The sequence below is a fragment of the Equus caballus genome, chromosome 17, assembly GCF_041296265.1.
Source record: "Equus caballus isolate H_3958 breed thoroughbred chromosome 17, TB-T2T, whole genome shotgun sequence".
Classification (NCBI taxonomy): Eukaryota; Metazoa; Chordata; class Mammalia; order Perissodactyla; family Equidae; genus Equus; species Equus caballus.
Window position 1 is genome coordinate 22,962,236 of NC_091700.1, and position 24,962 is coordinate 22,987,197.

General features: G+C 39.3%; 1 protein-coding gene across 11 annotated transcripts in view; it reads left to right on the forward strand.

Moving 5' to 3' along the window:
- The window catches only part of ATP8A2 (ATPase phospholipid transporting 8A2), a 592,801-nt gene that overhangs the window by 292,014 nt on the left and 275,825 nt on the right, over window positions 1-24,962 (forward strand). For all 11 annotated transcript variants that reach the window (XM_070240119.1, XM_070240124.1, XM_070240123.1 and 8 more), the window contains one exon: window positions 581-753. In XM_070240119.1, the coding sequence (XP_070096220.1) occupies window positions 581-753 (173 nt within the window). The remainder of the gene's footprint in view (window positions 1-580; window positions 754-24,962) is intronic.

Below are 24,962 nucleotides of genomic sequence, written 5' to 3' on the forward strand. Positions count from 1 at the left end.
ACAAGAAAAAATGATCAATTCATTTCTTACTCTGATGATACAGGGAGAGAAATGGTTTAATCTGAAAATCTCAGCAGAGAATAGAAAATAATATTTTGGGTTATTTTTATTTCCCCTAATATCATTTGGATGCTTTACAGATTACCTTGTGCAAACTGAGAAATGTTTGCCACTTAAGTTCCAACAATGTTATCTTTTCCCTAAAAGCACGTTTGTTTATGAGGAGTTTCCTGTTCTAGGGGCACCAAGAATAAGGTGTATGTAGTGTAAAGGAGGGGAGAGAGAGAGAGTGACAAGAACCTTAGCAATTAAAGTTACAATGGAGAAGAATTTGGGTGCTCTAGATCAGCTGTAGACTGCAGCCAAAATAGATTATTGTTATTATCAAATGTAAGTACCACATGGGGATGTTTTTACCCGTAAAACAGACCTAGAGGGCAGTCCAAAGAAGCTCTTTTGTATATTTTACATTAGAATGGGCATGTTCTCATATCAAGGAACTTAATTGATTTCTGTTTTGTTTTTGATATATTAGACACGCAGAAATATGACCACCTCCCCACCCTCACTGTTGTTTCAGGCAACAAGGGCAGCCATTACTCAGCACTGCACTGACCTTGGAAATTTGTTGGGCAAGGAAAATGACGTGGCCCTCATCATCGATGGCCACACTCTCAAGTACGCGCTCTCCTTCGAAGTCAGGAGAAGCTTCCTAGATTTGGCGCTCTCCTGTAAGGCGGTCATCTGCTGCAGGTAGGCCCGTGCAGCCTGCGCCGTTCATGCTCCCATGCATCTGCATCCAGTGTGAGCACAGAGGAAGTCAGTGCATGGGAGTTCTAGGGGTAAAGTTTTGTAATGAAGGCGAAACAAAAACGTGAATTTAACTGTCCGTTCACAGATTTTGCAGAAGGCAGTTAGTGGTTTTTACATTTTTGTTTTCTTTATTGTCTTCTGAGAAGATAAAAGAAGTAAGAACCAGGACCTCCAGTCATTCACACTGGGGGATAAACTGGAGAAACTCGGCCTCCAGCCCGTGTGGGAAGTTAGAAGGGTGCTACCTACTGCCTACCTGCTTCTTTGGTTCTGGACAGCTGAGATCAACTTCGAAGGCTGGTGGGATTCTGATGCCTCTTTCTGATGTACAGCGGCTATTTCTTTTCAGTCAACAAGGAGCTTTGGTCTGGTCCATGCTATAGCAATTTTTGTGTTAAGATCTAACTAGAAGCCTTGGTTGGTTTTTCATGAAATCTGGGAGGGTTTTTTAGAGTGGGCATTGTTACATTCTCTTGACTGCTGGCTATCCAATGTGGTAGAGATTTGAAGATCAGACAGAATTATAAGAAAATAAACTACTGGAAAGATGAGTGGCACCACCCTAGTTGAACAGTAAACGCCCTGGAAGGTGAGAGGAAAGCTTTCCATTTCTGAAAGCACTGTGCTTGGACGGTACCTGGTACATGGTTAAATGCTCAATTGGTAGTATTGGATTAATTGTCTCATCTGTGCCTGCCCTTATGTTTTATGGTTACACTCTTTCTATACATTGTTGTCTTTGATATTTTCTTTTTGGTTTGTTTTTTGTTTTGTTTAAGGAAGATTAGCCCTGAGCTAACATCTGCCACCAATCCTCCTCTTTTTGCTGAGGAAGACTGGCCCTCAGCTCACATCTGTGCCCATCCTCCTCTACTTTTTTATATGTGGGATGCCTACCACAGCATGGCTTGACAAGTGGTGCCATGTCCACACCCAGGATCTGAAGCAGTCAACCCCAGGCCACCGAAGCGGAATGTGCGCACTTAACTGCTGCGCCCCCGGGCCGGCCCCTTATTAGTCCTTGAAGAATGCCTCTTATGGGTTCAAATATGCTTCATTTAGAGTAACCAGTTGTCATGTTAACAAGATGGTCTTGGATTTATGCCTTCCTGGAAGGTCCTAGTGACAGCATCTGCCACGCCTCTCTACGCAGACCTCTCATGACACTGCCTGTTTGGGATGCTCAGCAAATCTGAGGGAAAGCCCGCCTATGCTGACATCAGGAAAGATGTCTCTCTCATGTCACCCCAACCTCACCTCCCACCCCCACCACTGGTTCTTATATGAGTCCGAAGAATCTGTTCTCATTTCCCCACAAGTACACCTTCCCACCCAGAACCCTGAACTGTCTTCACATAATGATAGTTCACTATCATTTTATTCTGCTGTCCTGATCCCTTTTCTTAATTTGGAACATGCCACCCAACGCCAAGGAGAGCTGGAGCAGCTGGTGGACCCTCTGTGGTGGAAGGGAGTGTTGCTTTTATGCCTGTGGTTATAGGATGAATGTTGAAGGACCATGGGGTGAGGAACAAATTCAAATGTGTTTGAAACGGTGAATGAGAACTCTTTCGCCTTTAAGTCAGGAAGCTTGGTGCAACCTTGAGGGACCTGGAATAGTGTGGAATGACCAGGGCATCTAGAAATTAAATACCGTGCTCCCTGGCTTTATCATGGGCTCCCTCCCTCTCCTTTTGTTTTTTTTTAACAACTTTATTAAGATATAATTCACATACCATACGATTCACCCATTTAAAATATATAGTTCAATGGCTTTTAGTATATTCACAGAGTTTTGTAACTATTACTACAACCAATTTTAGAATATTTTAATCACCCCCAAAAGAAACCCTCTTATCCGTTATCAGTCCATCCCCACCCTCCTTCAGCTTCCCAACTCCCCTCGTTACCAAAAACCACCAATCTGCTTTCCTGTCTTTAAATTTGCCTATTTGGGACATTTCATATGAATGCAGTCACATAAGATGTATTCTTTTTTCTGTCTGACGTCTTTCACTTAGTGTAATGTTTTCAAGGTTCATTCACGTTGTACTGTGTCTTGGTACTTCCTTGTTATAGCTGAATAATATTCCATTGTATGGATATACCACAGGTTGTTTATCCATTTTGGTGAACATTTGGATTGTTTTTACTTTTTGGCTAATATGAGCAATGCTGCTATGAAGATTCATGTACAGGTTTGCATATGTACACATTTTTATTTCTCTTGAGAATATACCTAGGAGTAGAAGTGCTAGATCAAGTGGCAACTCTATGTTGAACCTTTTGAAGAACTGTCAGACTGGTTTCCACAGTGGCTACTCCCTTTCGTATTCCCGCCAGTGGTGTGTGAGTGTTCCAGTTTCTCCACATCCATGCCAACACTTGTTATTATCTATTGTTTTGATTGGTTAGCCTTGTGGGTATGAAGTGGTATCTCATATATAGTTTGGATTTGCATTTCCCTGGTGGTTAATGATGTTGAACTTCTTTTCATGTGCTTATTGGCCATGTGTGTATCTTCTTTATAGAAATGTCTGTTCAAGTCCTTTTCACATTTTAAAATTGGGTTATTTTTTAATTATTGATTTGGAGTAGTTTTTATATACTCTGGATACAAGTATCTTATCAGATACAAGATTTACGAATATTTCCTCCCGTATGTAGGTTGTATTTTCACTTTCTTAATGGTCTTGTTTGCAGCACAGAAGATTTTGATTTTGAAGTCCAATTTATCCATTTTTTCTTTTGTGCCCTGTGTTTTGGTGTCATATCTAACAAGCTCTCTTTTTAAAGTACTTCCTTTCCTGGATTCTGTTTGGGCAGTTTAGATTAGGGACCTGCAAATGGCAAGAATGATAGAAAGAATGGGAGGAAATACTTTCTCATAGTTTCCTCTTTGTGTCTACGTTGTAAAGTTGCTGAGTGGCTGGTCCCTGATTTCTGTCTTCACAAGAAGTCCTCAGCACTAGCAGTTGTGACTGCCCCGCCCAGAGCCAGAAGTCATGGTGAGAAAGTCACTCTCCGCTCACTGCCAGGCTGGTCAAGGAGCCATCACCATGACTTGTTGGTGAGCAGAAACAAGCAGCAACACCAGAAACAACAAGAAACAACACAGAAAAGTCTAGTAAACTATAAATCGAAGTAAACATGCTCCAACTTCATGGCTTCTCAAAGGGAACTCAAAGTGAGTCCATTGGATTCTCTGGTGAGCCAGGAACACCTTCAAGACACAACAGGAACGTGCTCTCTTCTTGCCAGGTGCTCAGTACTCAAGGAAAACATCTTTTCCCTTCCTTCTTTGGCTGCTTTCAGGGCGCTTGGTGTGTCACATAAGGCGGTACACTTACAGACTTCACAGGAAGGAGTTCAAACTGGTATTGGCACAGAAAGAGGAAATTTCAAATTAAATACTGTTACTGTCTACAAAATAGAAGCACTAATTGAAAAGAGGAATCTTGGATGTTGCACTACTTTACTGCTGTAGGAGACGCTTATTGGCTGGTCTCACACTTGAGATTAAAGAAATCAACACAGACTTTTTTTGAGAAAAGCAGGCATACACTTCAGATGTACTTACTGTTTACTGAGAATTTAAACTTAAGTTAAATCTAATATGTGAGTTCAAACATAACGTTGACTTAATTCTCACTTTTCATCTTTAAAATGTAATAGTTCTAAAAGTTGCCCTTTTCTCTAATAATAGAAGAAAAGAACTTTTTTCAGAAAATAACTTTTCAGTGAAATCATGAAGCATTGTCTCCCATCAATATTGATTCAGAGAGTAGGGAATGTTGTATAAAAATGGATAAATACTTTTAAACTAAAGCACTATTTTAGGCAATGGAAAGAAGAGAACTTAAGAATTTGTTGAATATTTTGCTGAGATTAGAATCAAACAATTTTTCTAGTTATACATTGTACCCAAATATTTTCCATGTAGTTAAAATCCGGAAAGGTCCTAACATGGTCATCAGAGCACTTACTAGTCAGTGCTCTGTTGCAGTTGACTGTTGTATCTGGCAGGGACGTTGCCACATTATTTGTAGAGGTATAAACTGGTTAGTCCAATGAGATTTTTATTGTGAGCTTGATATTTGTATTGTACATTCTTAGGTGTCATGGGAAAATAGACAAATCATGGTCTTTGCCTTTTAAGCGCAAATAATGAATAGGAGTATGTTATAGTACTTGCCTCTCCTTTACTTTGCATCTCATGTATGCCCCAACTCCTTGAAATCAGGCCCTCAGTGAAGTTAGCACCCCCCAAGTCTCTAGTAACCTCCATCTTATCATAGGCAACAGACTCTCAGTTCCTTTCTTGATTCTTACTTAGCATTTGATAGTGATGGTTCACCCCTTGGATTCTCTAATGTTTCTGTGACACCTCTCTTTTCCCTAGTCATCTGTCTCCCTAATGGGCTCTTTTTCTAACAGCTTTTGAAATGTCAATTTTCCAAAGTTTTGCCTTTGATCCTATCCTAATTCCATTCCATATCTTCTCCCTAGTGCATTCCGTCTATTCTTACTGCCTTATCTGTCTTCTACATTAGTGGTTTTCAACACTAGCTTCATATTAAATAATCTGGAGAACTGTAAAAAATTTTTTTCCTCAAAAAGTTAAACCTAGAATTACCATGACACAGTAATTCCACTGCTATGTGTATACCCAAGAGAATTAAAAACAGGTAAGCAAATACTTGCATGTGCATATTTACAGCAGCACTATTCACAGTGGCCAAAGATAGAAACAACCCAGGTGTCCACAGATAGATGAATGGATAAACATTTTCGTACAATGGAGTATTATTCAGCCATAAAGAATGAAAGACTGATACATGCCACCGTATGTATGAACCACGAAAACATACCTGATAAAATAAGCTAGTCACAAAAGACCGCATATTATATGATTCCATTCGTAGGAAGTGTTCAGAATAAGCAAATTCGTGCAGACAGAAAGCAGATTAGTGGTTGCTGGGGCTAGAGGAAGGAGCAGTGGAGAGTGACTACTTGATGGTGCAGGATTTCCTTAGGGAGGATGATAAAAATGTTTTGTAACTAGATAAAGGTGATGGTTGCACAGCATTGTGAATATATATACTAAATGCCACTGAATTGTTATACTTTAAAATGGTTAATTTTGTTACGTCAACTTTACCTTAAAATATAAGCAAATGAATAAAAGAGTTCATTCATTTAAATGAAATGTTTGTTGAATGAAAAAAATGAAATATTTCGTTCATTTGAGTGAAATCTTTGTTGAAAGAAAGCAAACAAAAAAGATTCTGATTCCTAGGCCCTATCCCAGGACGATTAAATCAGAACTCTAGGAATTGACAGACTCCCTGGTTGATCTTAATGAATGGTCAGGGTTGAGAATAGATGACTTCCCCAGCCTGCATGTCTAGCATGACCTCTTTCTTGAGTTCCACGTCTGTAGATCCATTTGCATCTGGGACTTTTCCACACTGACATTCTTTGGGCACCTTAAATTCAAAATGTGTAAACCGAATTAGTCACAATGCCCTCATCTGTGCGTCTCCCCATTCCTTCTGGTCTTCTCCACTGGTTCCCTGAATTGACTGTCTCAATTGATGGTACCACTCTCCTCTCAGTCACAGAGACTTTTATAGCGTAATAACCATGATTTTATGTCTCCTGAACCTTTAGAGAGACTAAACCAGATAGGCAAATTCTTATACTGAGGTCAGAAATTACAGTTGCTTAATTTGTTGATCTTTGATAAGTGTTGTCTTTGTTTTTATAAATGAGGAAATACAGTCCTCAGAAAATTACATCATTTGCCCATGACTTCAGCTAGTAATGGAAGTGTTAGCAATTTATACTAGGGCTGAATAATATTAGGGCTTGTGCTCTTAAATCACGTAGTTGGCTATGTCAGCTAATTCACGGACGCATGTTTATTACTGTTAATACTTGCAGTTTCCTACGTAAGTTTTTGCTTTTAACATATTTTTCAATCTGTAGAATTTGTTTAAACCTATTTAGCATAAAGTCTTGTAGGATTTGTCATTCTCCAGAAGGATAAAAATCGTGTAGAAAATGTGTAAACCATTTTCATTGCGTTCAAGAAACAGTTCTCTGTTCTCTTCTCTTTGTTTCCTTTACTTAAAACTACCATCTTTCTTGTTTTCTTATTTTTCCTTTCTTTTTGAAGCTCTTTATTTTTGTCAAGTGGAGATAAATTTTGTAGGCACAGATGCTGTGGTGGGAGAGACTCTGACCTCTTGAGAGCATTCAGAAATGTTAGGTTGGTGTGCATTGTCAGGAAAAGGGACATGAAAGAATCATCAGGGCTCCCCTGTGAGGAAGTTGGTTGATGGCCCCACCACAGTGCCCGGCAAACAGTGATGCTCATGGCCCCCGGTGCTGCCACACGAGCAGACGTGATTTATGGCTTTATGTCTTTGGGCAGGAGATGGAGTGGAAGGAAAACACCACAGCAGGGATTTCCACTGGATGTGCAAATTAAGGATTTCAGAAGACATCATTTATTTTCTCGGATGTGTTTAGACTTCTGTCTTTCAGGATAGATTCAGTGATAAACATGTATAAACCTACTGTGATACCACAGAAATAGAGTCAAGAGAAAAAGGGAGAGTGGGCAAAATGAATGTTTCTAAAAATGTTTTGGGTTTATTTTTCTTACTATAAGAGTGATTTATATTTCTTATAGAAAAAATTAGGAAATACAGATAAGCAAGAAGAAAGAAGACAGCCTTCACAATCCCACTGACTAGAGGTCGTCACTCTTAGCAACTGGTGTTTCACTGTATGACTCTTTTAGTTAAAATGCTTTTTACTGGAAGAGGTTTAGACTGTTCACATTATGTCAGGTGAGAAAATTATAAACAGTTTCTGTGTCAAATGGTAATGTAAAATATGTTTTTAAAAAGCTTAATAGTGTTCGGTTATATGAAAACACAGTAATTAAATATACTTCTAGTTGTTGGACATTCAGGTTAACAGTTTTTTAAATTATTATTATAAACGTCACCATGAATAAGATTTTTATAGCTAAATCTTTGCAAAGACACTTGATTTCCATGAAGCAATAATGGATTCAAGAGTAAGCAACATAGAACTTTGCAAAAAAGTTTGTGCCCTTCCCCTGAGAAAGTGAAGTTATCTGACTTAGAGTGAGAGCGATGTGGTCTGCAGCTCTCTCGCTGTGGGGACAACTGTGTTCCTTTCTGTTTAGTCAGCATAGCCTGGGGTTTGTTACCCTTACTAGGAAGAGGAGCAGTTGAGAGATTTTGTGGCAGGATACATACAAGAGCAGAATCTAAGAAGAAGTCAATACAACATTTTTACACACTGACAGTGCATCATTCCCATAGCTGGCTCAGGCTTATATCCATTTTCTGGACTGTCTTAAGCCTATGACTCACTTAGCCTGCATCCAAAAACCTGTCCATCTGTCCTACCATTAGACTACTCAGTGTAGAAAAAACCCAGCTCTTCTAATTTGGTCTCCACTCCAGCTGAGCTTTTTACATTAATGAGGCATGATGGATAATAAGAAACCTCAGAACATTATGCATTTTATGTGTGGTATCTTTCAGCCTGGGAACCACACACAAGAATTATATCAAAACAGGGTTCAGACACACTAATTAGAATTGTACCACCAATTGTGTTTTGGTTGGCGTCTTTACTGGTAGAGATCCAATCATACACTTGCAAAAATAAAGCTTTTCTTTAGTTTCTTTCATCATGTGATTTCTTAGCATCATACATGTTTAGTTATAAGTCAACTTCCTCCTTTGACATTTTATTCCAGAGAGCATTATTAACTTGTCCAGGTTGTAAGCCTATCCTTGGGTTGTTTGTATTACGGCTTAGTATATGTTTGGCCATTTGTTGATTAAATGCAATTAAGGCAGAATTCCTTTTTAGACAGGTTGTTTTTATCGCCTAGCTCTAAAATGAATGCTATTATTTGAATGATTGCGGCAATTTTATTGGGTCATAACTGGCCTCATTGTTACTCTTCTGAAGATGAGTGTGTCCAGATGTAATGGTTCCTCAGAATCATGCAGAAAACAAACAATTTCCAAAAGTCCAAAGTTTAAAAAAATGTTTTTCCACCCATAGGTTTTACCAGTATTTCTCTAGAATGAAAATTAGATTGTTGTAGATTTTTTGCTGCATGCAAACTAGCTGATGTTAACTGCTGTAGAGACTGGCATATTTGGAGACTTTGGAGTATTAATCCAAAGTAGAAACAGGAATCCCTTTCTAAGTAATTATTTCTAGCTTAGAAGCAAAAAGCTCTTATTAAACTTTTTGAAATCAAAGCTAATTTTGATGATGACATGTTTAGAAATGATGGACTATTTTTCATCTTGAATAACTATTGCAGGAAATAATTTATACCAATCACTCTATAAGATCAACTGTTGACTTTTAGAGATTTCTGATATTTTTGATTCTCCTCCAGCTAAAAGTTATGTATTATCACTATTTATATATAACTCCTTCAGGTAAGAAGTAGAAAAGTAAATTAATCTGTCAACTTTGTTGCTTATGTCTTGAACTAGCAAAATAATTTGGTATGGACGTATGGTACATGTGATAAAATGTGGGCAAATATTTTAGTATAAGATTAAGAATACAGGAAACTCTTCTTTAAGAAAATCTATAAATAATCCACATTAAAAGATGTCACTTATGGCATGATAACATGACAGAAATCTCTACCAGGGGGCATTTAATAATAGAGTTTGGTATAGAATAACATGCTGTACAATAAAGAACACATCTCCTAGGAAATTTTTTTTGGTTGTAAAATTGATGTTATCATATTACTTTTCTTATATAGTAGAACTGTCCTTCTGAACCGTTCTGAGAAGTGGTTTCCGTGGTGTAAGTTCCCTTTGGTTGAGGACTTTCACACTAGTGCATCTGTACAGAAGCTCAGATACAAAATGGGCAGTGGCGGTAACAAGGCCCTTTCCTCTTCTAGCAGTCGTCTAAGGATCATGGTAATAGGGTCTGTGTGATCTCCCACCCATTTGCTCTGCTGCTTTCAACACGCTGGGACCCATGTGAGATGTCAGAAGAGCTCACAGACACATCACTTTTCAAGTTTTTTCCTGAGTTTCTTCCTCTCTCCCTTGTCATGAATGATTCCTTCATTGGTGCATGTCACTGTTGACAACACTGCTTGCCAAATGAAACAGAGTGATGTGAGGTCAAACTGTGGTACAAAATGTTGAAGTAGAAACTCATAATATTTGGCATCTTTCCTACTAGAAAAACCAACGAGGAAAAAAAATCAAGAATAGAGCTTAATGAAACATGTGGGATATGTCATGAATATTTATGCCCCCAAGTCTTGCCTTATGACGGTATTTTTACTTAAAGTGCTTTTTTTCTCTTTTTCCTGTGAAGTAGTTCAGAATGTGTTTCATTAATACAAGAAAGTGTCGTGTTAACTTTCGTTAGGAAAAAAATTCCACTTCTCCTGACAACATTGACACCTTTCTGATTGAGACTATGCAAAGTAGCTCTTACGTTAATTGGTCCCAAAGAAAATTATGTTTTCCATTTTCCTGTCTGTACATCTGACACTTCCCCTCATTTATCACCTCCTGAATTATCGATGCTTTCCCTTTCCTGATCTTGACAGCTAATATTCCTCCTATGACTTTGAAAACCATAAGGAATATCCACCCTGGAAGCTTCGCTGTCCACCAGTTTGAACAGGAAGCATCAAGATTACACTTAGCAGCTACACGCAGGCTGCAGTCTTCTCGGTTTTTGTTTCTCCAGCTTTGTGGAGGTATGATTGACATACAAAACACTGCACATAATGAACATACACAATTTGGTGAGTTTCGACGTATGTATACACTTGTGTTACCATCGTCACAATCGAGGTGATAAACATATCCATCACCTCCAAAAGTTTCCTTGTGTCCCTCTTTCCTTTTTTTCATGTAGTGAGAACACTTAGCACGAGATCTACCATCTTAACGAATTTTTAAGTACACAATACCTCACCGCCAACTGTAGGCGCTATGTTGTACCGCAGATCTCTGGAACTTACTCCTCTTGGATAACTGTAACTTTCTGCCCACTGAGCAACAGCTGCCCGTTGCCCCCCCCCCTCCGTCCCCTGGTAACCACCATTCTGTTGTCTACTTCTATACCTTTGACTATTTTAGATGCCTCATATAAGAGGAATCATGCAGTATATGTTCTTCTGTGACTGACATTTCACTTAGCATAATGGCTTCCAGGTCCTTCCATGTTGTTGAATTAGTAGGAAGCCTTCTCTGCTTTGATCCTCTCTGGTTCAATTTCTTACTTGTTTAACTTTAGAGAGGAAACAAATGACAAGAGAGGAAAATTGAAGCCTTTCATTTCTCAGAGTTCTTGATATGATATTTGTATTTAGTCCCATTTAGGGCTACAAGTAAAGTGTCAACAGGAGATAGATCAGATTGACGGAGCTAACTTAAGGTGCCAAATTTTGGAAGCCTGGGCTTGGTTTGAGCTTTATGATTGGTGATTTCTAAGCTTTATTACCATTGTCATCTGCAAAGCTTTGCTGGGTCAGCAGAGACTAAGAGCTTCTGCTGAAAGATTTGGTTTCTGTTGTTTCTTGTTAATCAGCTAGCTGAGCTCTGTCAGAGTTCCAGGGCTGAACTGTCTCCAGTGGCTTAGTTCCTGATAGGCCAGCAAATAAGAAAGAGGCAGACAGTTAGACAGCCATTCTCTCCCTCACCATCCCATCAAAGTCTTGACACCTGGGTCATCTGAGAAAAACAGAGCAAGCATTTTTCTCCTACTAAGTAAGTATTCATAGTGGTGTCCTTTCACCACTTGGACATACCAGTCATTAAAGACCAAAGTAAATATACCAGCTTGAAGATAATCCTTTCACAAATATACAAGTGCCAAGTTAAAACTATCTGTCAGTCGTTTGTGCATTCTCCTTACTTTTTATTTGTTTTAGTGGATAGGTGTTGTTTGAAAATATTAGAGCTTGAGAAATTAGAAGTCCTATCTTAACACAATATTTTGCCTATTTACAGGTAATTGAACCTTAAGTTCTTATTTTCTCTTTATAAAATCATGATGAATATATATTGAATTTTTTCCCTGAGACAGAAAATGACAACATTAGGGGAATATATGCTTATTTGTAGATATGTGAACAAATGAGTTTAGGTATATGTTCAACGTTGTTTTCAAACTCTAATGCTTCCCGTCAAAATATGGTTTTTGAATTATCAAATCTGGGAACAAATACAAGATTAATATAGAAGGCAGCGAAGTCATTTTTAAAAAGGGAAAAATAAATGTTGAATGATGTTAATTTACTTTAATGTCAAATGGGATCTGAATTTATATTCCTATATAGCTGTAATTGTATATTAACCCATGTAAGTGTAAACATAACTACTTCAGAATAATAAATAATGAATGTGTTAGGACTGGTACCAACATTTCATGAAGTTTTAAAATAGTTATAGTCAGAGTAGTAAAGAAATAAGGTGCGGCTAGCTGTGGTCCTATTTGTGTTTTCTTTATTTGAAAACTGCTGCCCAGAGTCCTCAGTGTGACTCCGTTATTGATGTCTTGCAGTTCTGCATTTCTACTTAAGACAGTCTCAAGCTAAAGATTTTTTGGATTAAGTGTCACGTGTGTTTAGATAATGGCGTGGAGAAAAAGCACTTTTTAAACATCTTCTAGGCCTAGTTAAGATCTATTGTCTGCTGTATTTGATCCTATTATTTTTTTTGGAGCAAACTGCTTTCAATGTGGTTGAGCAGCATTGCTGCCAGTCAGCTCACAGGACTGTCCGGGCTCTTCACTGTGGCCCAGCTGCGTAAGTGTCCATTGATTAAAGTTGATGAATAAACACAAGTGGTATAAGCTCTGCCTACAGAAAGCTCACTGTGGTGCGAAGGCCAGCCCCGATATGACAAATGGCAGCACAGTTCACAATGAGATGCTATAAAAGTCAAATCTAGGAAGATGGGGGAATCCAGTTAGCTCCGAGGGCTGGGTGTCTGGTGGGAAATATCAGTGATAATGACTCGAACACTCAAGCTATTGCTATGTCCAGACCCCCTGAAGGACTTAATGTTTCCAGCCTCTGAGAATCCTTACAGCAATCCCACAGAGAGGAAACTTGTTATCCTTATTCTGTAGTTTAAAGAGCTGAGGCACAGAGGACTAAAGACAGTTTCCTCAGGTCCTGTGGCTTTAATAGGCAGATCCAAGGTTGAAACCCTGGCAGTCTCACTCCAGAATCCATGCTGAAAGACTTTAAAGATGATGGTGAGGAACTGATGATTTTTGAGCAGATTAGCAAAGTTTCTGTGTGTTTAGGGGAAAGCAGCAAGATGAAGGTCAAATTAGAATATTTATGCAAGGTATGAGGCCCTTACGATACTTCAATTTAGTGACAATGAGGACCTCAACTAGGGTAGTGGTAGCCTGAGTCTCTGACACATAGTAGGTATTCAAAGAAACTGTTGGACTGAATTTCCAGGTTCTCTGGAATGGACTAGGATTTATATTCATAGTCATTAAAGAATTAAAATCAATGACTCTTGGTGACCGGCTGAATGTAGATGGGGTTGGTAGGATGGGGGAAGAAGTTAAGGCTCGCTGTAAGACAGGCCATATCAGAGGGGATCCTGGAGAGGAATTCATTTCCAGAATTTCAAGGTGCTGCATAATCTCCAGCAGCTGTCGAGCAGTCAGTTCTGGGGTGGGTGGGTGTCTGCCAACTCCAGATTCCTCCAGTGACAGTCTGTCAGTCTGTCTGAAGCTACAGAAAATGCCTCTTTGTTTATTTACTTTGTAAGTAGCATTTATGGAATGCCCATTCTCGATCAGTCACAACAGTGTGTGCTGCCGCGGGATGAGAAAGACTCAAGGACACATACACAGTCTCCCTTAGCTTACATTCTAGTGGGAAAAGACCTAAATATAGTATGACTTTAGGAGATATATAAAGCAACAGTGTAGAAGATGAGAACTGATTGAAAATTAAATATCACAAATCTTCAGGTTCCAGTTTTTGTTACTGGAGTTGGTCTAATCAGGGGAAGTTTTCTAAAGCAGGTGAGTTCCCTCTGCATCTTGCAGGAGGTAATGCATGTTTTTAAACATGTGGAGAGGCACATACTTTCCTCTCAGATGAACTAGGCTGGGCTTGAGACGGGCAAGACTCTAGAAGGAATATGCATAAGAATTGAAGTAATCTGGGGCACTAGACAAAGTTGTCGTTTACGTTCAGTCAACAAATGTGTTACTTTTTTTACTGCTGGAGTAAATATGAATGCTTCGTAGTTGGTTTTGAGGAGGCACTTCATTTTCTGTATGAATTTGCTTGATGCATAAAGTAGTGTCTAAACCAGCCATTCGTACTCTGTGTTCTGCCTCAGTCAGATGTGTTTACCTGGCCACTGTTTGACGCTGGGTTTGTGAGCCAAGTTGTTGGAGCAGTCCCCCCATTGGAAAAGGGTTTGTCAACTCCTCTCTCAGTTTGCACAGACCCATGAGGGTCGTCACCTTCAAGGAGTTGAGATGTCCCTCACTGGTTAGTGCTGCTGCCTCTAGGGCGCCAAAACCTGGAGAACTAGCCTTGTAGGAAATCCCTATTTCTGGGTGCATTCTCAGGACAGGGAAACATGTTAAGGAAGGTCAAGGTCTCCCCATAACTCAGGCCCTCTGTCAAGGTAACCAAGAGGCAGGCCGTTGGGTGAAGCCAGACTGACTTGCTGAGTAATAAGCCTGTTGAGAGTAGGACCCATATGCTGCCTGGAACAAGGCCAGTCCTGTGGGTTTGCTGAAACTAAGCACTCGACATGACCAGATGATGCATGAAAAGGACCTAAGTGATTCCCTAGTGCTTTACCCAGGACAGAAGACACAGCGAAGGTAAATCTGATGTTAAGTGCAATGGACTTAATTGTGTCCTCCCAAAATTCATATGTTGAAGTCCTAACCCCTAATATGATGTATTCAGAACTAGAGCCTTTAGGAGGTAATTATGGTAAAATGAAGTCATAAGGTGGCGGGGCGGGGGGGGGGGGGGGGGGGTGTGTGTGCCTGATCCCATAGGATTAGTGTCCTTAGAAAAGAGAGTTCTCTCTCCCTGCCGTATGAGCACGCAGCGAGAAGACAGCCATGCGCAAGCAGGGAAGGGGGCTCTCACCAGAAACTGAGTCAGCCAGCACTCCATCTTGGACACTCACCTCCCAGAACTGTGAGAAGATACATTTCTGTTGTTTAAGCTGCCCCGTTTGTGGTACTTTGTTCTGCCAGCCCAAGCTGACTAATGCACTAAGCTAGGTTTCCATACTGCCCAAGGTAATTAATAAAATCCTCACTATAGTTATTTTTAATCAGCTGGAGTTCCCACAATCAATTCTGAGTTTGCGTATATAAAAGGATTGGAAAGCGGGGGTGAATGATGGGTGGGGAGAATTGCATGAGTAGGAGATGATAACCTTGAAAATATTTCCTTCAAAATAGAGAATGCTTTGTATTAAAAATTATGCCATTCCAACAAAGGATACATTATTTCATCTTATAAAAGCAAAAGTAAGGAATATCTTCATGGAACTAAAAATTTAATACTGTATTTAGTTGACTATACCAATCTTCCCTTAAAACTGTCCTAAGATTAACTTGATTTATTTTGTCTTAGGGTAAGTTTAGCAACTTCATCCCTAAAAATATAAGTGGTTATCATTGTACAGAATTCCCCCCTTTCCCAAAATGCTATCTGTTTCTCTTTTACTACATTCTCAGCTCTGTTAGTTCATTCCATATTTCAGTTTTGATGTATGTTTTAAAAGGCAGAAATTACTTCTTCTATTTCCAACTTGAAAGGCATTTTTATAATTCTGTGTAACAAATTTCATCATTCTCACTAAGTCTGTTGTTTCTGATAGGACTAAGAAGCAAGTTTTATTGGCTTAGAAATTTTTACCAGTTTATGTGCATTATACTGTTCAAGCATATCTCTTTGCACGAAAGGATATTGATTTAGAACAAATTTATATTAGCCCACTTTTCAAAATCTTGAAGTTAATCAGTATTGATTGCTACAGCTTGCATGTAGATATTATATGGAAAACTCAAAAACCCCTCATTACCCCAAACTGAGATTCTCAGTCAAGATTTTAGAAAAGCCCAACCTGAATCTGGTAGTTGTTAGTGATCCATAAGTTTTTCCTGTTTATACCTTAGTACTTTTTCTGCAGCTATTTCTGCAAAGTTGAAAGCCTCCTGAGAATTATTTCAAAGGTAGGTCACATTGTGTATCTTGGGATGCAAATAAAAATGAAATTATCTGCATATATGTTGAATGAATTAAAGGTGCCACAAAAATATTTCCTGCCAAACACCTCTGTGGGCCCCCTGATCTGTCCTGGGGATGTCGTGGTCTCGTGGGAGATGGGATCAGCACAGTCCCTGTCTCTGTGGCGCTCATGGTCTCAGGAAGAGCTGGACGGTAAGAACTATGTAGATTGTACAATTATGCATTTGCTATTTACTCTCTTGCATTTCAGTGTGTAGATGCTTTTGATCTTAGGTAGATTGAATTCTTAAATTTAATAGCTTTCTAATGCCGTAGGCTGATACTTTCTTGGAGGCAGCCTTCTCAGGACAGTTGCTGAAGTTTTGCTGAGAACATTGATGATGTAACAATGGGAAAGTAAATGTTTATGGTATCAGAGTCAACTTTTTTCTCCTTTCATTATTTTTCCAACGGAGGGGCACCTGCTTAGCTGCTTTTATCTCTGTTTTCTGTGCTACGTACATTAGGAAACTGACACCTGTGTAAGAGAATATAAAGGCCCTTGGAGGAAACAAAGAGCCTTTTGTATCTGAGTTAGCATGTAATTAAGGGTGCTCATAGAATCTCCACTTGGGTACTGGAAAGAGAAAAAAAAAAAAAAAGCCTTGTCTGGAAATTTGAGTAAATGCTTCCTTTGAAAGTTACATACCTTATTTTTTCCTTTCTCTTTCTCATGCCCCGTCTTAAGGTGAAGGTGGCTTCCTTTACAACTACTACTACTGAATGCTGTCATAAATCACTTCATCAGGCTAGTGTTTATTGAGCAACTACTGTGTGTATGTGTTGTGTTGGGGAGAGTGGTGCAAGATGAGACGGAGAAGCAAGCCAGGGCCAAATCATGCAGATCTGTAGGTAACATTGGAATTTGGATTTGATCCTCAGCACAATGTGAAGCCTTTGAAATTTTTAAACTAAGGAATTATGTGATCAGATAGGTATTTTTTAATAACAACTATCGAGATATAGTCCAAATAACGTATAATTCACACATTTGAAGATACAGTTTAATCATTTTTAGTTTATTGACAGAGTTGTGCAACTATCACTGTAGTCCATTTTAGAACACTTTCATCACCCCGAAAGGAAGCTCTGTACCCATTAGTCACTCCCAGTTGCCCTCCTGCCCCAGCCCTGGGCAACCACTAATCTACTTTCTGTCTCTCTAGATTTGCCTATTCTGGACATTCCATATAAATGGATTTATACAATATGTGGTCTTTTGTGACTGGATTCTTTCACTTATCGTAGTGTTTTCAAGGGTCATCCGGTTGTGGCATTTCATTTCTTTTTGTTTCTGAATAATATTCCACTTACGGATTTACCACATATTATTTATCATTAGTTGGTGGACATTTGGGTTGATTATACTTTTGACTGTTACGAATAATGCTTCTGTGAAGATTCATGTCCAAGTTTTTGTAAGGATATGTGCTTTCAGTAATCTTGAGTATATACCTAGGGGTGGAGTTGCTGGATCATATGGTCACTCTGTGTTTAACCTTTTAAGGAACTGCCAGACTGTTTTCTAAAGTGATGACCCCATTTTACATTCCCGCTAGCAATGTATAAGGGCTTCAGTTTCGCCACATCCTTGTCAAAACTTATGTCTTCTATTACAGCCATCCTAGTGGATGTGAAGTGCTAGCTCATTGTGGTTTTGATTTGTACTTCCCTAATGGCTGATGATATTGAGCATCTTTTCACGTGCTTATTGGCCATTTGTATATCTTCCTTGAGAAATACCTATTTAAATATTTTGCCTATTTTTTAATTGGATTGTCTTTTTACTATTGAGTTGTAAGAGTTTTTATATACTCTGTATGAGCATCTTCTCAGATAGATGATTTCCCATTTCTTCTCCCATTCTGTGGATTGTCTTTTCGCTTTCTTAATGACATTTTCTGAAGCACAACAGTTTCTGAATTTAATGAAGCCCAATTTGCCCACTTTTCCTTTTGTTGTTTATGCTTTTGGTGTCATGTCTAAGAAGCCACTGTCTGACCCAAGGTCATGAAGATTTATTCCCATTTTGTCTTGTAACAGTTTTATAGTTTAGCCCTTATTTAAGTCTTTGACCCATTTTGAGTTAATTTTTGTGTATGATGTGAGGTAAGCATCCAGTTTCATTCTTTTGCACATAGCTATCCAGTTGTCCTAGCACCATTTGTTGAAGAAATTGTCCATTCCTCACTGAGCGGTCTCGGCCAGATTTACATTTTTAAAAGATCACTCTAACTGGTGGTGTGTGGTTTAAAGGAAGGGAGATCAATTTGACAAATACTTATTTAGCTCTTTTCATGTTTTAAACATTATTCTAGGCACTGGAACTATGGTGATAAACAACATGGTCAGACATAGCTCCAGCTTGTGCAGGTACCGAGGACGAGGACGCAAATCTAATAGGAAAAAGAAAAAAGCTATCAAGATGATTACAAATTGTGAAAGAAGAAATAGAGTGATGTTGTGCATTATAAATTATGTAGATATTGAATGTGTAAAACATGAATTGCTTGTTTGGTTTCTTTCCTTTAATTTCAAATGTGTCTCCACATTTGGGCTGAACATGCCCCGTCACACACAACTTGGTAGAATGGAGTTGGGTCAATAGTCTCTGCAAAGAAAGATGTCTTTAGTTGTCGTTGCCCTGTACATGTCACTTTCACCTGTGAGCTTTCACTTAATTTCTGTATCCAACTGTTGGCAGCGTTTCCAGAGACTGACTGACTGAAAGAATGGCCACTCTTTCATTCATTCATCTCATTCATTCATTTGTCTATAGCAAATCAGATAAGAGTAGCTTAGATTAAGAAGGTGAAGAGAAATAAACAGATTTGAGGGAGAGCTAGATATAAAATGGAGAGGACTTTATAGTCAAGTATGAAAAGTAAGAGTGAAGAAGAGAGAATTGTCAAGAAAAGGATCCAAGATTCGGTATTTTGATGATAATGATAGCTATTGAATGCGGAGAATAGGCCCTCTACTGAGCACTTTTCAGGCATTATTTCTTGTGATGCTCAAAATATCCCTCCAAGGTCGGTCCTGCCACCACCACAATCAGACAAACCAAGGCTTGGAGAGAGAGAGCCACTTTCCCTGGATCATAGAACTATGAAACTTGATAAATAGTGGCACCTTTTACTATTTTAATGGACTCCTTTAACTTTGCTGAACTCTCCTTTTCAAAAAGTATCTAAAGATTGAATGAAAAAATATATAATAGTTCTAATCAGATATTTAATGAAGAAAATTCTGAGGGAAAATAACCAAAAATAATAATAAATTTCCCATAATCTCACTGACTCTGTATAATGAATGACTATGTTTGGTGGATGTGCTTCCTTTTTGAGAGAGAAACCCTAATCTGAACACGACTTTTTGCATAACTGACCCTAGCGTTATAGCATGGGCTTGGCTTACAGTTCCTTATGGTGTGGCAAGTGCCTGATGCACACAAGTTGGATTAAGAATTGAGATTAAGCTTGCTTATCTTTGGCGTTTTAATTTCCTTTCTCTTACTACATGTAATATATATGTTTTATGATAGTGCATAAAAGCCCAGGCTAACAAGGAAAAGGAAACAATATTGTATGTAAGTACCTGGGGGTTAGATGGAACAGATAGCGGGAGGGCTGTCGGGCATGGTGCATGGTGCCTATTCCTAAATTATGCCCAGTGTATCCCGGCACTTTATTCTCTTAGTGTTGGGACTGGGGGACTGTAGGTCATTGGATTTTAATTTGTGTAGTGATGTGCTGTTTTTTAGAGCAGGATAGTGACACTAGGAATGTTGGACTGACATCGCTTTTCTCATAAAAATGAAGTACAGCGACTAGTTCAAAACTGAGCATTTGTGTAATTTCTTGAGTCGGAGCAATTCTCTAGTTAGAAAATTTATTAAGGAACATTTTAATATCTCAGAGACTCAGGGTCAGAAAAAATTTAAATGACTAGACAAAAGTAAGTAGAGTTTCTCATTTACTAATTCAGTTTTTGACATTTGTTTCCTTTTCATTGAGCTGTTTTTCTGAATCTCTTGATTCTTTCATACCTGCGTATCACTTTTGTGCTGATGGCTGCTAGCTGGTATACAAAGCTGAGAACCTATTTGCTGTTATTTTGCTGCCAATCTATTATGTCTGGAAGAATATGGACTTTTTGCTCTATGTGCTACAAAAATCAACATGTGCTAAGAAAAAGAGAGAATGCTAAGGAACCAGCAACAATCTAGGAAACCTCCACCAAGAACACCAATGCATAGGCCCCCAGCTCCTGAGACAGAATGTGAATCATGGAAAGAAAAACAAGCTTTTAGAGCCAAGAATAACAATGAAAGATTAAAACACCGGCAAATTGTTTTAAATTGACTTTTTAGAAGTTGGTTAGAAGTAAAGGCTTACAAATATGTACCGCTTTATTTAGTGACAAATGAAGTTTGGGAGTGTTTCTTCTGTTGTAACTGGCTTTTGGCATTGATTAGAACTAGTGGAATGAATGAATCGATGACTGAATGAATGAATGAACAGACAGATAAGGTTGGTACAAAATGGCAGAGGGAGTGAAAGGGAAGGCCCTTGTTCATGTGTAGAAACATACATGCACGCGTGCATATGGACGCCCAGTGACATTCTCTGTGTAGTTCAGGGTTTCAGAAGACTTTGCCTTGTTCTCCCTCTTTCAATTAGCACTTGTGAGGAAAGCTCGCAGGTCAGTGTCTGTGAATGCTTTTTACCCTGGGCTTCCTCAGCCAAGCCCTTGGATCCCACGATTCCAATGCAATGCTAGAGAAGGATGTCATGATTTTAATTGTGAAGGTATTTCCATTTTATTTCTTCCAAAATAGAACAGTTCCACAGCATCACGGCCCTGTGCTGACTGGGCAGCTGCTCCTTCTCCTTCGGGGATTGCCCATTTTAATTAGTTGATTCAAAGGAGAAGGAAAATCAGATTAACTGCTACTTTGGCATGATTGACTCTCTCCAACCAGGGAGTGAGTTTTTCTACGATGCTGCAGCCTGCCTGGGTCTATGCGGATGGTTAGTGAGAGGAGCTGGCCTAACAGCTCTGAAGTTGAGGTGAATGTTGCCTCTTAAATTGAAAAAAGCTGATTAAGTAGGTAGAGATAGACAAACAAGTAAGTTATTCCCAGGCAAGCATTTCAAGAATATTTTCCGCCTCACTGAATCTTAGCTGTGTAACTTTGAGATGTTGTTGATGACAGTCTCATTTTTCCAGTCGCTTGGTGTGAATTCTCAGTCTTTTGCATTTCTTCTTATTATCCCCCTTAACTGTTCCCCATTAGCCATTCTTCTTGTTGATTGTTTCTTTTAAATCTTTTTTTTTTCTATTCATTCAGCCTTCAGCAATCTGTGCTACAGCCTCTGCTAAGAACTTTATGCACCTTCTCTTACCAAATCCTTGTCACAGCCCTATGGAGGCAAGTTGACACCATGTCCCAGGCTGGACCCTGGGCTGGAACTGGGTGTAGAAGCCCCAGCTCTGACTGACCCGAACTATGGGCACGTTTTTTTTAGTAACAGGTTTGTTGAGATACAATTTATACACCAAACAATTCAGCCATTTCGGTGAGCCATTCAGTGCTTTGCAATATATTCACAGATATGCTCAACAATCATCACAGTCACTTTTAAAACATGTTCATCCCCTCAAAGCATACACTTGAACAGCCCCAGCTCCCAGCCCTAAGCAGCCGCTAATCCACTTTCTGTCTCTACAGATTTGCCTATTCTAGACATTTCATGTAAATAGAATCACATAACATGTGGTCTTTTGTGACTGGCTTCTTTCACTTAGTGTAATGTTTTCAAGATTTATCCGTGTCATAGCATGTGGCAGTGTTTCTTTCCTTTGTATGGTGGAATAATATTCCATTGTATGGATATATCCCATTTTGTTTATCCATTCATCAGTTGGTAGATATCTGGGTTGTTTCTACCTTTTGGCCATGATGAATAATGATGCTATAAACATCCGTGTACAAGTTTTTGTGTGGACATATGTTTTCATTTCTCTTGACTGTATACCTGCGTGTATGCTGGGTCACTGATAACTGGATGCTTAACATTTTGAGGAACTTTCAGACTGTTTTCTACAGCGGCTGCACCATTTTACATTCCCACCAAGAGAGTACAAGGGTTCCAGTTTCCCCACATCCATGCCAACAGTTGTTGTTACGTGACACAGTATGTTATGTGGCCATTTTGTTAGAGCCATCCCAGTGGGTGTGAGGTGGGAGCCATGCGCTCTGAACCCCCTTGCAGGGCTCTCCTCGTTCCTGAGTAGCCTCTGCAGTTAATTCTCCCCTTCCTTCTCAATGGCAGTGGCTAGTCCGTTTTGCTTTTCAGGCCTCCATCAAGATTGCCATCCAAGAGCCTTACTAAAGTATTGTTTGGTCCTAGAGCCCCTCTGACCAATGTCCTCAGGGGGGTCCCCATTGTCTACAGGCTGGTGTCTGTGTTTCACTGGGGTTACAGGCACTCTGGTATTAGCCTCAGCCTTGCATTCCACTCTTCTTTTAGACGACTTTCTGACCAATGAGACTGATATATTTACTGTATCCTACACATACTGTGTGTGTTCATACCCCTGAGTCTTTGTTCCTGCAATTCTTCTTCTCTTCTATGAGACCCTTTCTGCTTATGCCAGATGGAATGGACTTCTACCACGCTCTTCCAGCATTTATTATTAGCAAGACACACTCGGCACTAATTTATTGCTTTGCATTTGTTAGTTATCTATTTGGACTTTTGTCTGTACCTACCAAAAATGCATATAACAGGGGCTGGCCCTGTGGCCGAGTGGTTAAGTTTGCATGCTCCGCTGCAGGCGGCCCAGTGTTTCATTGGTTCACATCCTGGGCGTGGACATGGCACTGCTCATCAAACCACGCTGAGGCAGTGTCCCACATGCCACAACTAGAAGGACCCACAATGAAGAATATACAACTATGTACCGGGGGGCTTTGGGGAGAAAAAGGAAAAAAATAAAATCTTTAAAAAAAAATGCATATAACATATAAGAGCCACGATAAAATAAATGCTTCTTTTTCCCTCCCCATTGAAGAAACTGAACCTTACCAGTGCTGTCCAAGAACCCTCTGTTCCTAAGATCACATCACATTTTCTATTCCACAGAGGTGGCTACTCTCATTAATTTTGTCTTCTCATTCACGTACTTCCCTGCACAGTTTCTACCTGACTATCATGCATATTGCTTTCCTTTACATGTATTTGGATATGGAATAAATGGAATGGTACTACAATATGGCTTATTTTGTTCAAGGTTTTTTGAGTTTAATCCATATGAATTCATGTAGCTGTAGTGTATTCATTCTCACTGCTACATAAAATTCTGTTATATGAATATTACCACAACTTATTTTATTATTCTCCTGTCAGTAGAGATTTGGCTTGTTGTCAGAGTTTTACTGTTACACACAATGTGGCGAAGGAAATAGTAAATGTCTGCTTGTGCACATGTGCAAATATTTTTCTGGGGTATAATATCTGGAAGTAGAATTGCTTGGTAGTAGAGAATGTGCATTTTCAACTTCACTAAATAATGCAAAATTATATTGTTAAGTGAATTGTCAGCAGTTTATAAAAATTCTCACAGATCTACATCCTTGTGAAGACTTATGTTTTTAAAGTGTTCTAATCTTGCAAGTGTGAAATGGCTTATCACCTTGTTTCGCTTTTATATTTCCCCACTTCCTAATTAGATAACTTTATTTTTAGCAATGTTTTTTCTTGCCTTGCAGTCTCATATCTGACATTAATTTGGCTATGGTGACTTTCTTTTAGTTAGCACCTGCTTGGCACATCTTTTTCCATCCTTTTACTTTTGGCTTTTCTGTATTCTCTTTAAACAACATCTAGCTGGATTTTGTTAGTTTTTTGTTTCTAACTCCAATTGGAGGGTCTGTGTAGCTGGAGAAGTTTGTCCATTTCCACAGAGGCTGTGGTGATTGTTGTGTGGGGTTAGTGAAGAATGAGAGAAAGGAGTTTGTGTGTCACCATTGTGCTGGGGGGCATTAGAATATGGCCCCAGGATTCCCCACCCTCTGTGGACACCTCCTGCATAATCTGTGAGATTGGGAATATGACAGGTTTTGCTTCCATGATTAGGTTATGTTTTATGGCACAGTTGGTTTAGGAAACGGAGATTATCTGAGCGGCCCTGGCCTATCATGTGAGCCCTTTAAATCTGAGTCTAGAGATCAGACATAGGGGCAGTCAAAGAGATTTAAAATATAATTAGGATTTGATGGGCTGTTGCTGATTTAAAGATGCAGAGAACCACATGGCAAGGAATGTAGATGGCATCTAGGAGCTGGGGTGGCCCCCGAATGCAGCCAGCATGGAAATAAGGACCTCAGTCCTACAATAGCAAGAAGCTGAATTTGCCACAGCCACATGAGCTTGGAAGAGGATCCTGAGCTCCAGATGAGAACCCAGCCTGGCCAGTATCTTGATTTTAGCCTTAGAAACCCCTGAGCAGAGAACTCAGTCATGCTGGACTTGGACTTCTGACCTACACAGCTGTTGTAGAGCTAATAAATGGGTGATGTTTTAAGCTGCTAAGCTTGTAATGATTTGCTATGCAGGAATAGAAAACTAACACAGTCATCTTGCGTTTGAGAGAGCTTTGGGACAATATTCAGGCATTTCCAGAAGGTAACTGGGAATAAATACCAAGTATTCGAGAGAAAGATCTAGCCTGGGGATAGATTTATGACTGTTGCTATATGAACTGTAGAAATGTGACCTGT